The following is an 18,299-nucleotide window of genomic DNA, read 5'->3' on the forward strand; positions in this document are numbered from 1 at the left end:
CCTTCGCGTTCGCGTACGAAGGTGAGTGAATATTTCCGAACCCTGCTAATTACATTAATGTTAATCTGTTTTCCTTTATCTTCATTTTTATTTTTATACTCTATCGATAACAAAATCGATAGTAACATGCAACAAAATATCGATAACAAAATCAATGACAAATTCGATAAAAATTTCGATAGTAAAATCGATTAGAAAACCGACAATAATCGATAGCAAAATCGATAACAAAATCGACAAAGATATCGATAACAAAATCGATATATAATAGATAACAAAGTCCATAACAAAATCGACAAAATTTTCGATAACAAAATCTATAAATGATCGATAACAAAAGCGACAAATATCGAATTTTATATCGATAAGTCCCGATCCCAAAATAGTTCCCATATTGAGCTCTTTGTCTATCTATATCCTTTTCTCTATAATTACCTTTATTTTAATCTCTCTTCCTCTGTCTTCATCTTTACTTTTATCATCCTCATCCTCATATTGTTTATTATTTTCTTCATCTACATATTGCCCTTCACCTTTGCCCTTATATATATAAGAAAAGTGTTTAAATTTACCTTGGTCTTCATTTTTGCCTTTATCTTTACGGAACTTTGTTTTTGTTTTTATTTTTACCTTTGCCTTTATCCTTTTTTTTATCTATGCTCGTACTCACCTTTACTTTCATTCTTCTATTGGTCTTTTTCTAAGTGTTATTCTTCAATTATTTATTAGCAATTTAAATTAAAACCATGTGCCTACACTCAAGAAGCACTTGTTTTCATCCCAACCATTTCCGTTGCACCATTTCCGTGTGCAATTTCCGTTGAATTTGCCAATTTACTCCCAACCAACCAACCGCCGCTAAAGAAGTTTCGCCACAAAAATTCAGAGTCAACTGAAAGAGAGGTTAGGCATTACCCTACTTGCTTAGAGCGGGCCGTAGACAACACCAGGGCCATTATTGGCGCTTACCTACGACCAGCAATTGAGCAGACAATGGACTGCTTCCTTAATGGTAGCTACCTAAGCCTGAGAAAAACTACAAGGATCTGGAAGAGTAAATTTGCGGTCGCCACATGCAAGCTCAATAAAGAAGCATTCTTCTTCTCAGAAGCGGGTGCAAGATGGGTTCACCTCGATACCTGCAAAATAACCAAAACCATGAGGCCATAATTGTACTCGAAAAGATCGAGGGGCTCCTTATGATGAGCAGATCCTTAGATATGGGTTTGCGGACAGGCCACTTCACTTTAAGGAAACAGGGAAAAAGATCCTGTGTGGTAGCACAAGGAATCGATTGGGGCCCTAAATGTGCCGGCATGCTAACCGACAAGTATGGCACCACCATAAATATTTTAGATTTTCCAAAAGAGGGTTTTCAGCATACTCCGCACTAGACTTAATGTTATTTAAATGTTTTGCAATTTTCTTAAATTTTTAATTTAAGACATTGAATACACTGACATTGTCTGCTAATTTCGACATTAATTCTTAATGTGCAACAACAAGAATGAAATCAATTGTTCCATTGTGCAAGTAGCTCCATGTATGCACATTAGGGTGCTCCAAAAATGCATGTGAAAAAGTAAAGTCGGAGTTTGTATGCTCTTACCCCCTACGATTGTTCTATACCGAAAATATATAGCCCTATTTTTTTTTTAAATCAAAAAATATAAATTCTAAACCATTTCAACGAAAAGTTGTTTTTTTCCATACAAAATACATGGAAAACTTTGAGCGCTTTAAACGACCTCTAAATATTTTTTCGATAAAGAACAATCCTTGGGAGTGAGAACATTAAAATTTCGACTTTTTTTATTTTGGACCACCCTAATGTGCATACCTAATTGTTTAAGAAAGTATGCATTTCAATGGTTGCACACAGCGACAATAAAGAAATTCGCTATAGAATTAAAATTGCCTTTTAAATTTTTTAATCCATAGCAATGCCAAGTGGCGTTTAATAAACAACATTCGAAAGTGATTATAGACAATTGAAAAGAGATACATATGCATGTGAATATATTTAGTGATATGTATGTACCGTCGACAAAGGCATGCAATTCGTACTTTGGAAAATAAATAGAAAAAAACGCGTATTTTTAAACAACGAAAAAATCAGTTCATATCGGTGTTGTTTTTACCATACAAACAAACAAACAATATCGCGCGCACTTATCGCGCCTAATCGCCCCTCGAGATCGGAATACTCTTACTTCTGCCACTGTCTCTTCGCCCTCCTCTGCCACGACCACAGTTACTGACACCGCCAGCGCCATTAAAACTGCTACTATTTTTGCCGTTGCTGCTAGGGTGCTGCCACCCCCAGCACCGCCAACCATTTCTCATACACGGCGGCGCGCACTAACGCCCTAACTGGCCGCGGGAGGTACCTATGTACATATGCAGTCGTCGCTAGCTAGATCATCAAATCAGTCAGTAGCCAGCGTCAAATTTCGCACATATGTATGCGCCAATTGTAGTATATCACAAAATTGAAATTCTCAAATACTTATTCCCCAGCAGTTGGACGATGCGGACGTACCGTAGCCACAGAGCCGTTATAAGCGTTACTAATATTACAAAATTATTCGCAAAAGTTTTAAAAAGGAAATGAACGCGCAGTGCAAAAGCAGACTCAACAGCTCCAACTTAGCGGTGATTTGTGAAAATTCAGTGTGAATTCAGTGTAACCTGAGTGCGAAAGTGTGGCAAGCAACGCAGCAAGCGAAACACGTTCGAAAGTTTACTTTTAGTATATTTTTTTTGTAAATTTTTGAATCAATACAGTTTATGTGATTTTCTTATAAAGCACGCGTCAAACAACTTTTAACTTTAACTAAGTGTAAACGCATTGAACTGGCAAAACGCATAAGAACGTATGCTCGAACACCCTTTAGGGGAATGCCGCATGCATGAAGGCATGGAGATCACTTTGAGCCACTAATGCTGCTACTTAATACAAGTATCCATCCACTCATATTGAGCTGACAATTTCGTGGCAAAGCTATTCGCAAATAACTTTTTCGTTCACGTACAGAGTTTCCTTCTTGGCAATCCGTCTCTGCTTGTATAAGTTGAGCACCGCATCCTTGACTGCGTCGCTGCTTGGATTCAAATTCTTTTTAGTATTTTTTACTTTTGGTATACATATCCGTTGTGACACAAGATGCATTCGACTGCTAGCAAAGCGTCAGGATTCATTGGCCTGATGATTGTGCAAATAATTTTACTTGCACTCTTCTGGTTGTTCGTGCGCTACAGCGATGAAGCATTGCCAAGCGATGAAGGCAAAGTATTAGGCGAACAACACGTTTCCAAATATCCGCGTGAGTATTCTGACAAAGTGTATCTACTGGCTCTTAATGTCCTTTAGCCCTAGTTATAAGTGAATAAGTGATTGAAATAGAAATAGAAATATTTAGTGGTGCGACAGTCGAAAGCATTTTATAAAAGTAATACACTCAACGAAAATTCTTACCATATTTGGGGGGGAGATTTACAATGGAAGATGGCTGTACGATTGAGTGTTTATTTTTATGTGCTTCTTTATCTCACCATTTTATGCTCTTGTGCATGTCAATAAACTGTGAAATTGTCCTTCAGAGTCAATTGACTATAGCCTATCTAGAATTCTTCTATTTTGTGGACCTATCCAGAGTCGTCCTTGGAGGAGCGGCCAACAAACTTACAATTCCATTACAATTTTTTATACATTTTTTGCTGGTTTTACTTTATTAGGGTGTTTGAGGGGAATTCATAAAAATCATTCCTAATCTGGTACTCTCAGAAATTTATTCAATAGTTCCTCAAATACTTCCCCAAGGATCTCTTTGGACAGGTCTGACAAATTTCTCAAGAACTTTTTTTCTCTATATTCTCATCAAGATACTAGCGCTTTTAAAGAAATAATCCCTCTTCTTTCTATGAAAAGTTTAGAAAATCATCGAGAACTCAAGGATATACAATTAAGCTTGGTAACCCTGAATATGGAAAATAAGCAATTCAAAACAAATTCTTAAACCTAAAACCGATTTAGACTTGTAAGGTATAATTTTTATTTCTTTGATATTAAACTCATTCAAAGGATAAAAGAGAAAGGTAGGATGAACGAGCGTCATTCCAAGTTGAACTAGGATGTGTTGGTATTTGACAAAAAATAAATAAATTGGGACATGAATACAAATAATGGGAAAATACCTTTCTACTGAGACTCCTTAAGGCTAAATCGGAATAGTTTTGGCCCAGTTATTCAAGTTTTTCGTAAATCAATCTTTAAGCAAAAAATTGAAAAACAGCATCAAAAATCTCATTATTACAATTCTGTTGAAAAGATTTTCAAATATTTTTACCCACATTTTGTAAATTCAATCTGTTTTGTCATCTGAGGGAATTTTTTTCAAAAAGTTCTTTAAGAAACTATTTTTATTCATAAAAACTCCATTTTTGGAGGCATTATCAAATCGGTCCAGCTCACGTATATCTTAATATTTGTCCGAAATATTTTTGTGGACGTCTTCAAATAAATTTTTTTTTGGCGATGCAGTCTAATGTACATGAGTATTATGGCATTCGTAAATATTTACCTTATCACCAATATCAACTGAAACCATAAGTCTGTATGTTTCAAATACAATTTTGGAATTAGTCAAAACTGAGAGGAGCAACAATTTAACAATTAATAATTAAAACCCCAAATAGTTTATGATATATGTACTACAAGTAAACATAACAACAAAATTAAAATTTTTATACAAATGAATTACGAGTTTGTTAATACATACACACATAGGTAGATAAAGTTGTGGATCGAATAAAAAATTAAAACTGATAACACCATTTATACACTCAGAAATTAGTTTAGATAGGCCATAACTAAATCTCATTTCAGCAACTAATGAAATATGAAGTATATTCGCCAATTTGGTCAAATTGATTTCAACGAGTTGATAGTATTTCTGAATTATGGAATATGACGTTAACGCATGGTTGGATTGAGGACTGGTTCGTCTGGCTTGAGAAAAACGTTGACTGCCCTTGATTTTAAGATGGCCACTCGCTGGTACGAGGTTAATATTAAAAAAAAAAAAAACAGCGTAGGTGAGCAAAAGCAGATAGTTTTGATGCCAGCCTGTGATTTTTGGAAGGATCATGGAGAATTCGTTTTGAACCCAAAAAATCAAAAACAAAAAAATTTAAAGCTTTTTCATTACTTAACGGCTTCTGTTTTGGTACCGCTAAATTTACGGAAATTCCTTTTAGTGCATAGTTGAATGTTATTGCTATTCCAGATTCAAACAAAAACATGCGGGTGCTTGTCAAGCCTAAGTCAATTGTACTAAAAATCAGAATAGAAACTGAAAAAGCTCAATGCCATTTCCTTACTTTTCAAAATTAACGTCTTAATCCATTTCCTACACAAGTTTGAAACGAACTGCAACAAATCTCATTGCTGTTAAACGGGTTGTTTATAATACAAATATCGTTACAATTTTCTAAAATTCCCAAAAATTAAATCACAAAAATTTGCATATCTCTCAACAACATTTCTGCTGTCAATCATACGAATATCTATTAGCTCACATTCTCACCCATATAAAATGTTTGAGTAGCAGTCAAATGATTTTGCAATGTGCATACATATGCATACACATGCGCACCTATTTCTGTGTGTTGTAAAATATATATGGGGACTCTTATGAGCATAATATCGAATGTCATTAAGTGTAATCAACGCAGTGTTTCGTTTATCTATGGTGGGAACATTTTATTTTCAGGCGGCAATGTAGCAAAGCTCGTATGAAATATGGTTGTAACAAACAACACGTATTTACGTAGTACTACTTGTGATCATTGACGCCTGCAGGCTCAAAATTTTTGACGTCTCGCATATGTTTGGATACAAGTTGTCAATCAAAATTTTTTGCAAGATATGAATACTATACTCGTACAAGCAAATAACAAAAACCGAAATGAAAAGAAAAAGGGTAGTGGGAAAAAGTTTTTACATATTTTCTGTGCGCAGTAGTGCATATACTTATTTGATATGTACATATGTATGTATATCTGTGCATAATACGCAAGAGTAGGTACTTTTTGCCAAAGGCTTTAATTGCTGATTGTATCAGTGCAAGCTGTCTTTGAAATGAAAAATTGTTCCGGCAATAATTCGAAGTTATATAAGCTGTTATGAGCTTTTAAATTTAGAAAGTTCTCTGCATAATATTGATAAAAAAAAATTGTGATTTCTTTGAAGAGCAAGATGCAATATGCAGCGGTTGAGATAAAGAAATCCTATTCATCACATTAAATTACTTATTTCACCTTCGCCCTTCAGAAATACTTTTGTTACTCATACGACATGTAGTACTTATGTAGGTACAAGGAATGATGATCCCGGGATCCCGGGATTTTTCCAGTAAAAAAAGTTAAAGGCAAATAATTATCAAGCTTATTAAAATATCACAACAATATGGTCGTCAAACTCAAAGGGTTCAAAAACGATTTATTTCAAAGATGGTTGCCACCTGTTCAAAAAGCTCATATCAATTCAAATATCAAATTAAACGAAAAATTTTAATATGTATACAAAACGAGAGAGGTTTTAGAAAGATTTATTTTTAAAATATTTGTAAATGAGGCTGCCACCTGTTTAGAAATTCTAGATCAAATTAGTTTACATGTTAAGCCAAATATTTTGTTATGGGTACCCAACGAGAGATTTGTAAGAAAGCTTTATTTAGAATATATTTTTGAATAGGGCTGCCACCTAAATAAAAATGTTGATAAAATATTTTATTATGGGTATCAAACGAGAGAGGTTTTGAGAAAGCTGTATCATTTTCGAAATAATTATTGACGATGGTGGCAATCACCATTTAAGGAATTTAAAATCAATTTAACTGAAAAGTAAAATGAAATCCGAATAAACTTATAAATGCGAAAGTGTGTGAATGCCAAACAAATAAGGTCTAAGAAAGCTTTAAAATTTTAATTTAAATTTTAAATGATTTTAAAAGAGCCGCCACCTGTTTCAAAAATTAACCTTTTTTTAAATTCCACAGAATTTTTTCTTTTGATTGATACTTATATTGTTATTCTACAATGCACCAAATCTTTTAAATATTTTTTTTATGCCATCATATCCTAGAAATTTCAAAGTCCTTTAAAAAACGAAATTCTAACGTCACAGAGAAAAATTAAAAACGCAGTTATACTATATTTGGCTCCTAGTTCTGTGAATATATTGATTTTTTCGTGTGTTTAAAAAATGTTTGGTTTTTGTCGCACGGTGTTATCAGAGTAGATTATACCTCCTCTAGTTGCTAGCTGTTCTAGCCATGTCCTGCACTCGTGAATGCAAGAATCGCAAGCTTTGAAATGTTTCCTCAATCCTTTCTCAGATTTATTCTTAATCATTTCCCGTAATACCACTGTGTCCGGGACCCAGTACAGAATGGCTATATGTTTTCGTATAGATTGTCGGGATCGGTGGCATTTCTGAATGCATACCAGGTCAGTTCTTACCGACCCCAGCTCGTACAAAGCAGCTTAACGAGGTGCTGTTTTAATTGGGCTAGGTCCGTTGCATATGCGCCAGCCTGGCTTACAATGCAGTACTCCAGGAATCTCAAGCAAGGTTTATTGGAGCAGACGCCAAGAGATTTTCCTCAGTCGCTCGCCGACTATCCAAACCTGAGGCAGACACCTGAATATGTGGTCAGCTGTGCTATAGTGCGTCGATCACAAGAGCCTGCTGTCACCACTGCAGCGAGTACAAAATAATAAAAAAATTACATACTTTTATTGTCAATGTCATAAAAAATTTAACATGCTTTTTAAAAATATTGCCAACAGAATTCAACATCAAATTAAAGCATTTTTATATTAGCCTTTAATTATTAACAGACACATACAAACATACAGTACATTTAATATAGCTGTGTGTGTGTGTGCGGGTGAGCTTAGTTTATTTACAGTTAATTATTGAAAGCTTCACGCGCGCTTGTGTATTTACATAAATCCGCCAATGCAAATACATACGATGAATATCCCACACGCTTACTGATAGCCAAGATAAACTCTGCCATTAATCTTAATACAATTGGCTTTTGACAATGCAATTGCAGCAGCCTAATTGAAGCAATTAGACGAAATTAATATGCATGGCCCACAAAGCATATAGCTGAGCAACATACATGCATACTTTTGCACCCACATATGAACATGTTTGTATGTATGTATATATACATATGTACAAGCATATGTATCGTGTTTGTTAATCAAAGGAAATGTAAGCAAGTGCGTGCTTAGTTTTTTTGTATAAACACGCGCTTCATACAGCAAATGAATACATACTATGTATACATATGTACATACATATATGGCAATTATGCCTCATATTTATCTATGTATGTATGTTGAAGCATCTTTAACTTCAATTAATAAACGATAAATATGCTTAATAAACTGATGACAGCTTGAGGATGAGTGGCTGTGTATTTTTTTTGCATAGTCATAATCCAGCCTTTAATTGGATTTTATTTTATGAGCAAGCATTTAATTCTGCACTCTAGGTAAGCGCTTTAATGGTGTAAAATTAAAAATAAAATTAAACAGTTAAAATTCCCCGCAAGAGGCAGCTCATTCCCCGATTCCCCGCAACGAGACAAATTCCCCGCAAGTTGGCATCGCTGATTCCAAATGCAAATTTGAAAATTTTGTTATCGGTCACAAAAAAATGTTGGCAATATTTCAGCCCTCTACCTCTATTTTCAGTGAGCAAAAATTAGGGTTTTCAATAAAAAAAAAAAATAGTTTTCCGCTAATTTTTTTATACCCAATTAAATATAACAAATAAATAAGACAAACCTTGTAGTCTATTCATTGGCAATTTTTTTTTGAAGGTGTCGCTCATTTTCTTTAATTAAAAAAAAACCGTCGAACGAATTTTGTATGAAGGCAAATAACTGACACCGTCAACAAAAAAAAAACTTCCAAAAATCAACAGTAAGTGATAGCTCCTAGAAACTTGCATTTAGCCCCTCTGTTATCATTATGCATGCCACCACCAGAACCTTGGTTAACTTATTCCGGATTATAGGCGTATCCAGGGACGCCACTAGACGGCGAAACCACTGTGGACATCCAGAATAATGCCTAGATAACTTAATTCTTCCGAGAGAATGACAGCAGCATTAATTAACCACGGGAAGCTGGATCCGGACGATTCACGTTTTCTTTCAACAGCACACCCCTTTTATCCTCAGTATTCACAGTTTTCTACTTGGTCATTTAGTATTCATTAATTTTTTATAAAAATATAGCATATTCTTAGTGTAGATCCGATTTTAAAATTTTATAACAATTTAAATAAAATTTTAACAAAGTTATGCGCTATCCTAATGACCTGCAGTGAATAAATTAATTATACTTAAAAAAATTTTTTTTTCTTGCCGGTGCTGCGCTAATAAGGCGAACTTAGCGCAGTGGGTAGACCATTTCCTTTGTAAGCGGGGGTCGCTGTGTCTTATCCTAGTGACCGCGATGAAGAAGTCTGATGAGGAGATGTGATGATCTCTGAAATAGCAGCTATAACTTCTACCATTTATAAACGATTGTTGTTTTTCCACAACAATTTTTCACATAAAACGGCCTCAAGCTCAAAAAAATTGTTTTATATAATTTATTAGGCCAAAAAATAGCCATTGTGATTTTTCTCAATTTTTTTCTTTGAGATGGCATATTTTCAAAAACTATTTTTTTTTTGACAAAAATTTTTCAAGAAAAAAAAAATTTTTTAATATTTATTTTCATAGAGAATGTTGATGTGTGTATGCGTAAGTTTTTTTAAATTTTTTCGTCGCCCCGTTCTCGAGATATTTGGAAAACTATTAAATCAATTTGTTTTTGTTTTTGTGTTGTAAAATTTTTAAAATTGTATTAATCAAGCTCAAGTTTCATATTTATTTATTATTTAAGTTTATGCATCAACCCTAAAAATTTGAAACATATCAAAAACATGAAGTGTGAACCCCGTCCGTTTTGATATGGCACGCCCCATAAATGTATATTATATTTGAGAATTAATTCCAGAAAAGCGCAAATTTGTTTGTGCAAAAAAGGAATTTTATGAAAAAGGAAGAATTGTGAAACATTTAGATTACTTCAGTAGAAAAGTGTTATTAAAAATGCCGTAAAATCTGTTCAGAATTTTTGGAACAACTATAGCCCATTTCCACCAACAGCTTAACTGCAGTTAGATGTCCAGGTAAGTGCAAATAGCATTAAGATGTGGCGATCAGCAAAGGATCTGTGATCTCCTTTTTCCAACAGGCATAAACGGCAGTTAAGGCTTGGTGGAAATGAACTATAAATGTGTCTTATAATAAAAATTTAATCGATTTAAGTCATCGAATTTCAATTTTTTTTTATTTCTGTATTTACAGATTTCCAAGATGTACAGGTGATGATCTACATTGGCTTCGGCTTTTTAATGACATTCTTGCGCAAATATGGTTATAGTGCAACTGGATATACATTATTCATGACCGCGCTGGTTATACAGTGGTGTATTCTGGTTAAAGGATTCTTTCACATGGAAGATGGGAAAATAGGGTAATGATAAACATTTAAAAAAAAAATATGCTGGTATTTGAAACAAAATAATTTATAAAACTAGTGCAAGCAGCGGTTTTCGTATTCAAGGCTAAAAATAAAATACAAAACAAAAAAACCAAAAATCTTTTAGAGACAATAACCATATTAGTTTGAGTTAAAGCCTATAATTTGATTAGCTACATATGTATCTATGTACATAATTATGTATGAGTGTATAATATTTTCATCACCAACAAGTGGTAGCATCTAACTATGTAGCAGAGTATTCCACCAATCATCAATTGCATAAAAGCATAACTAATTAAACAACAACAATAATAACCCAGCACTGGCTAAATTCCTGCGGCAATTTAAATAAATGAAATGAAGCAAAAAGAAAATAAATTCGTTGGAAAATCTCTAGATAATACATGGCTAGAGATACATAGAAAGCCAGCTGAGCGAAGGCTAACGAACGTGCACAACAGAAAAACAAAAGCTGTTGTTGCATTGCATTAGAGAACATCAAGTTAGTTGAAAAAGGAAAGAGAAGCGAAATAAAAGCAAAAACAAAAAAATTATATGGCAGACACTGTATTTTGCTAACCACAACAAGGATATAAGGACACAAGTGCACAGCTTGATGCAGCAAAAAATGCAAAGAAAAAATCGCTTGTAGTTATGGCTTAACTTGTGTAGATAACTAAAAGAGAGACACGCAAACAAGCGCAGAACAGAAAGTACTAAGACGCAGCATTAAGCCGCAACTGCAGACGCAATTGCATTTTCTGCTATCTCTATGCGATCTATGTAAGTAGGTACATATGTATGTTTGTGTGTGTGTGTATTTATGCACCTACAACACAAAGCGCTTTGTCTTCATACACGCCAAAGCTGCAATCTGTTGATTTAACTTCAACAGAGCGAACACGGGCACGCGTACCCGTTGTGCAGGTGTCTAGCAAGCACCTTTCAACTGTTGCTGTTATCGCATTATACACGTGCATATGTATGTACATATGTATGTATGTAGCTGTATACTTGTTTGTACAATGCACTGTCTATCAGTGGTTTCATCTACTCAGCGCTGCTGCAGGCTTATAGCGACATAGCTACCATAGTCTTCATTTCTCTTCTCAGCCAACATATTAAATTTGCTTGCATCCTTTATATCCGGCTACATCTCAATCATGATGTGCCGCGAGCGTAAAAGTCTCAACTCTGACATGTTTTTCACATTTTTCTTGTTATGAACCACTCAATTCTTTTTCCATTATTCTTTGTTTAATATTTCTATACATTTATTTTGAATGTTTTCCCGCATAATTTGTTTTTTTTTTTTTGTTTTTTTCGTTGCAGCTTATCGCTGGTGAGTATAATTGATGCAGATATTGCAGCTGCTGTTCCATTGATTAGTATGGGTGCCTTATTGGGTCGTACCACACCAATTCAATTGCTATTCATGGCTCTCATAGAAATTGTGCTGTTCGCGGCAAACGAATATGTCGCTTTGAATATATTTAGTGTAAGTATGCATTGATAAATTCATACGACTACTATGTCTAAACTGGGACAAAATTAAACCGAACTGATGGACGATGGAGCTCTCGGAGCTCAGAAGACATATTTTTAATAAAGCTAGGAAGATTATTTAGATACACTACGATTAGGAACTCTACAAGGTCGGACTCGATGCCTCTAAGTCCGCGGTAAGAAAGGCCAAACGCGAGTATATGGGGAACTCTGCAAAAGCTCGCGATTCACGCGCATCCTTGTAAAGAATTATGTTCCCTTAAAATTCTTGAAGATGGCGACCGGCGAAGAAGCATCGCTTTAACTACTCCTCGATGGCGATTTCTCAGAAAAGTCTGCACCGTTTGAATATAGCAGTGCTGCGTTGAGGACTGCGCGGTCCTTATCTAGGCGATTGACTCTTTTAAGCCCTTCAAATCTCCGGGACTAGATGGCATTATCACTGCATAACTGAGAGGGGTTGTCGAGGTGTCCTTCCCTTGGCGATATAAGGTGCCCATTGCTAAGCTTCTCTCGATCGGTGGCGTTCTACTTGGCTCTCTGCTAAACAATCAAGGCTCTTAAGTTACGTGATGATAAGACCGAATCTCTACCTCTATAGGATTACTATCAAATCAAAGGACACAGTTAAACATCATGGCTTTGAAATCATCTCTTAGGAAGAAGTTTCTGTCGTAATCCGTGACCTACTCCTGATTATATGTGCGAAAACTCCGGTATGCAAGGTTGCGAAGTCCTTCGACCGGTATAGACTGCAGAAGTTCAAGGGAAATCCTGCAGCTGGCGAAGCGCCAACTCTCGCGCTGTTTGGTGTTCTGACAGTGTACAGTAAAACAGGGACACATGCGGTACCACTCAATATCGTTTAGGAGCATTGTTGTGCATTACTTCTTTATTAGCTGTCCTGCTTTCAGCAACTCTCGCGGGGAACTCTCTACAGTAGGCATCAGCTGAGTGGATATCCATGGAAAAATCTATTAAGTGGTGACATAATGAAAACCATATGAAATTTTTAAGTGTACCACTCGCAATGAAACTTAACTAATTCTTTGAAGGGATATTCAAGTGGGAGACAGCAGTTGGAAGTAGCCATTAGTAAACTTTTAAACGGTGGGTTGAAAGTTTCGCGGACAGATCGAAGTAGGGTTCTTCTTACGAGAACATGTAGGGTAATTCCTCACGGAATACCTGTTCCCTAGTAAGATTGAATTAAGCTACATGGTGGATTAGGAGGCTAGGAAGGTTATTATCGCGAAGACCTAGCCGAGGAAGGGAAATAAGTATACAGGTAGAGACTATTCTTTAACTACCTGTGGACCAAATTTAGATACCACAAAACACACCTTTTATGGTTTAAGTGTGTGCGATAACACCGTGTTGTAAAAACAAAAATATAATAAGGAAACTAGGGGTCAAATATATGTAGTAGAACTGCGTTTTTGGTTTGTATATGAGATATGATTATTTCAAATTTTTTTTTTTTTAATTCAGTGCAACGTGGAATAACAACATGGGTAACAAAAGAAATAGAAAATTCTGTTGAAATAAAAAAATTAAATTTTTTTTGGTTCACAAGGACGAATAGGTATTGAATATGCCCTTTTGATTAATATTTTTTACCCTTAACTGGTAAAGTTAAAAAAAATAAATTGGAGGCTATGATTGTGTATATGTATGTTGGCCCTTGACGTATAATTTTTTTTTTTTAAATAAATATTAGAAATTTTCAAGAATACTTAAGGATACAATTTTAAAAGGTCCTTTCAATACCAATTCGTCCATGAGCACCAAAAAAGTTAATTCCTTCAAATTCTACAGAATGTCCTCTTCCATTTTTTTCCCGTATTTACAGTGAATGTTTTAAATCGTTTTTCCACATTTCATATGAAATGAGACTCGACAAGCTTATTCCCCTTAGTCCACTGTTACCAGTACCCTTGCTACTAGCCAAAAATTTGTGCACTTTTATTTAAATTTTGTGATGCTTTGTTAAGTAGTTAAATAGCGCAAGTATAGTCATTTTTCGAGTTGCTTAAAGTCATTGAAGTTCGTGTTTGTTTTAAAAGCACTTACACATACCAACAAGCCAGATGTAATTTCATTATAAAAAATGAACAAATAATAAGAGAAAAGCTCATTAATTATTTTACCTTTGCTTAAGTTGCAACACTTTAAAAACTTCGCTGTTAGACCTTGTATAGGAAAATATAGTTAACAAGTAAGAAAGTCTAAGTTCGGGCGGGGCCGAACATTAAATACCCGGCGCAAGTATTACATATATGCCTTTTCACCTTTCCGAAAGCTACCGCTACATGGTAAGCCGGGGTGTATCAATTTTGAATAAATTAGAGTCCTTAAATTTCGAAATATTGACGTTTCGAGCATTTCTAAAATTTACCGTTATATGAAAAGCCGTGATTTTAGTCCGATTTCAATAATTTTGAACGTTTTGCTTTTATGTGGCAAGCACAATACCATACCGAGTTTGGTACAAATTGGTAGAACGGTTGCCGAGATACATATATGTGATCATAAGTGGGCGGTGCCACGCCCATTTTCCAAAATGTTATGATAAGCGTATTTCCTGATAAAGAATTGTTGCAAGCATCAATTTTGAATAAATTAGCTTCAATATTTACGGATTTATCGAAGATTTCGTATTTCTCCAAATTACCGTTATATGGGAGGTAGGCGTGGTTATTGTCCGATTTTTCCCATTTTCAATACCATCCGTCCTACGCCCGAAAGAAGTACACGTACCAAGTTTCGTTAAGATATCTTAATTTTTACTCGAGTTATCGTGTGCACAGACGGACGGACGGACGGACAGACAGTCACCGCTTAATCGATTTCCATATTCATCCTGATCATTTATGTATACATTTGTCTATATCTATCTCGATTCGTTTTGCCTGTTACAAACAACCGTTATGTGAACAAAGTTATAATACCCTTGTGCACAACTGCGCTCGGGTATAAAAATACATACATATATACATGTATATGTAGTACTAGTATATTTATAAATATGTTTGCAGCGCAAAGCCTCGACACAAAGTACCTGTTTTAAATCCGATTAACTGAACGCCTCTTAACTTGTGTATGAGTATAGCACACATAAACAAATACATACATATATATGTACATATGTACTAAAATTATATGTATGTAAAGCACAACTAGAATAAAGCAAGAAGTACATAGCTGTGTATGTATGTATAAAACCGAATGGGAAATACGGCTGATTTTGAGACTCGTGTCCACAAACCACAAAAACAAATTACTTTACGTATTGAAAAGAGTTTGTGTATAAAAAAAATATGTAGATATCGCTCCAGATATCGGTACTAAGCATATTCATTTTGATAAACAATTTCAAGCATTTATAATCTGACACACTCTAAACTATTGAATATGACGGGCGCTCAAAGCGGCAGCTTATCGCTACCTAAAGGTGAAAAGGTGCAAAGTCCATTTTTTTTTTTAATTATTCAGTAAAGACGAAAATTCGATGTTGTTTGGCATTATCTGTCATTCTGTAGATCTCAAACTAAATTTTGAAAAAAGTGGACTTGGCAACTTTTCACCTTTAGCTAGCGTTATGATTAGTGCACGAAAACCCCAAAGGAAATGATTTTAAAGAACAGAACCTTTTTTTGTTACCAAAATATTAGAAGGAATTTCTGGCCACACTTCCACCCACTATGAATTGTATAGGCAATTGTTTCGGGTATTGGTGCTCCCAACGAATCGAATTTCTGCTTAATTTATGAAAATTTTTTTTTGCTGACAATAGCATGCGGATTTCCCATACCAAGTATGTTCGACAATTTTTTTATTTGAGAAAAAGTGTGTAACACCGTCAGCTAAAAAAATTATCAAAAATCAAAGCGATTTTTTTGGCAACTTGAAACTTGCTTTACATCAAACTACAATTTATTGGGCAACAAAACTGCATACTCAAAATATTTCTAGAGGGTAGTCTAAAAAGGTATAAAAAACAATTATTTGAGAGATTTTTCGAAACTTCAAGGCTCTTGATCGAAAAAACGGTTTAACACAGTTCAATATGTTCATGTTAATCAACTTTTTTCGCGCTATTCGAATTTCGTAATCGAAAAATTGATAGTATAAACTATAGTCACATTGGTACATACATTTAGTTGAGAAAATCTTGGACTTTTCGGTCAGCCAACATTGAGATGACGGGTTCAAAGGTTCAAAATCAATGGTACGATTCAGAGGTGATCCTAATGCTAAATTTCCGAATTCGTAATAAGAGGTAATGGACTGAAAACACTGAGCCTCACTGCTTAAACTGAGCCTCAGAATTTGATTGCATTTTTTCTTGAGATAATTCGTCAATATAATTTTTTTCTTGGAACGTTTCTAAGGAACGGAGATTTTCAGCTACTATCGTGGATGCTTACAGAGTCAATGACCATTAATTTTTCAAAACTTAAGTTCTTATTTAAACACTTCAGCTTCCATTTTCCAATAACACAGGCCGACAAAATGTTCTAATCACAAAATAGACTATCCTTTATTGAAGGGTTTTGACGCACTGGATCCGAAGCTACAGTCATAATAGCTTTCACATCTGATCTTGTTTCAGCGGTCAGATTTAATATTTCAATATCCTCAAAAGATATCTTAAGATCAGCAAGATAGCTGCGAAAGGTATCAACAATCGACTTCAGTAGCAATAGCAAAGCAATTTTTAAACGGAGGCCTGTTACAATAGATCGTCCTTAATCACAGTGGCTAGGTGCCTTATTCACTCTTCTAAATAATAATCTAGTAATGTGATAACTATAACATGACGCTTGAAGCATGGTACAAATAACTCATTACTCTAAGTTTTGCGGTTAATATGCAGATTATTTATATCTATACTAATATATATTTTGAAAGCCGTTTTTTTAGTGTTCGCAAGGCTCGAGATTGGCTGAACCGATTTTTTTGAAACTTCAGACACCTGCCGCACGTGTCCCAAGGATGGTTGTAGGCTAAAAAAAAATTCTATATGTAAAGGGGGCGTGGCACCTCCAACACAAACCGAATTTTTTCATAGTGCTTATCTCTGGAAGTATTCATGTTAGAGGTCTGGAACTTCGTATGGAGATATACGAAATCAATCGCATAACCTTGGAGAAAAATTGGAGCTATTAATAATTTTAGGGTTTTTACTTGGCAGCAAACTAAAATACTCCTTCACATACATATTAAAAAAAAAGAATTACTAAAACTGCATTGAGTTTATTATTTCCTACAGGGAAAACATTCTATATACATAGCAATAAACGTATACTCATTCAAACTTGTACATATGTATTTATTTCGACTTTTTTTACAACTAAATAGTGAGTGCAAAAGCGAAGTGTGCGTAGTTTGTTGAAAAATAGCCAAAGCCCTTCTTCAAAAGCGCTTTGCCACACAAAGCTGACGACCAGCTGCTACTTACCAAAGATGCAGTACTCTTTTTTTATATTTATTTATTAAATATGCAGCTGTTTTTACTCGCTGGCTGTAAACACTTTTTTTCCAAAAGAAATAAATACTTATTTACTCTTTTATTTTTCTTTTTTATTTTTCCTATTTCTCCATCTTCACCCACGCACAGATCTGTGATGTTGGTGGTTCAATTACAGTGCATGCCTTCGGTGCATACTTTGGCTTGGCTGTTAGTCTAATGTTGCGCCCGGGCAAGGACCAAAACGAAGCAGGCAAATACGAAGGAGCCAATTATGCATCGGACATCTTTGCCATGGTCGGTACATTGTTCCTGTATGTGTATTGGCCAAGCTTTAATTCAGTGTTGGCCGATGGCAATGGCCAAGAGCGTGCCATACTCAACACGTATTTATCATTAGCAGCGGCAACAGGTAAGCAACTAAAGCACACGAAAGCAACAAAAGCACCAATAATACCGACAACAACGACAACACCGACAAATGTGAGAGCATACACGACACAACACAACACAACACGAACAATGGCCAATGCACAGTGGATCCTTCTCATAGAGATGGCGGCCAAAAATAGAAGGAGGTTACCTAGAGCAACGAAATTTTGCAGGCTTACTTTTAAAACAAAAAATAAATTATCCACAAAAACTCGAAAAAATTGGACCAAGGACACGCCCACCTCCCATATATCCTTAAATTTAA

At 35.1% G+C, this 18,299-nt stretch overlaps 1 protein-coding gene across 1 annotated transcript in view; it reads left to right on the forward strand.

The window, feature by feature from the left end:
- Positions 1 to 2,451: 2,451 nt before the first annotated feature.
- LOC118747722 (ammonium transporter Rh type B-B) overlaps positions 2,452 to 18,299 on the forward strand; it is a 37,946-nt gene continuing 22,098 nt past the window's right edge. Inside the window, exons 1-4 of the mRNA XM_036481823.1 lie at positions 2,452 to 3,326; positions 10,446 to 10,614; positions 11,956 to 12,121; positions 17,753 to 18,014. Coding sequence (XP_036337716.1) covers positions 3,167 to 3,326; positions 10,446 to 10,614; positions 11,956 to 12,121; positions 17,753 to 18,014 — 757 coding nt within the window. The 5' untranslated portion in view covers positions 2,452 to 3,166. The remainder of the gene's footprint in view (positions 3,327 to 10,445; positions 10,615 to 11,955; positions 12,122 to 17,752; positions 18,015 to 18,299) is intronic.

The sequence above is a fragment of the Rhagoletis pomonella genome, unplaced genomic scaffold, assembly GCF_013731165.1.
Source record: "Rhagoletis pomonella isolate Grant_MI unplaced genomic scaffold, Rhpom_1.0 Rhpom_scaffold_00012, whole genome shotgun sequence".
NCBI lineage: Eukaryota > Metazoa > Arthropoda > Insecta > Diptera > Tephritidae > Rhagoletis > Rhagoletis pomonella.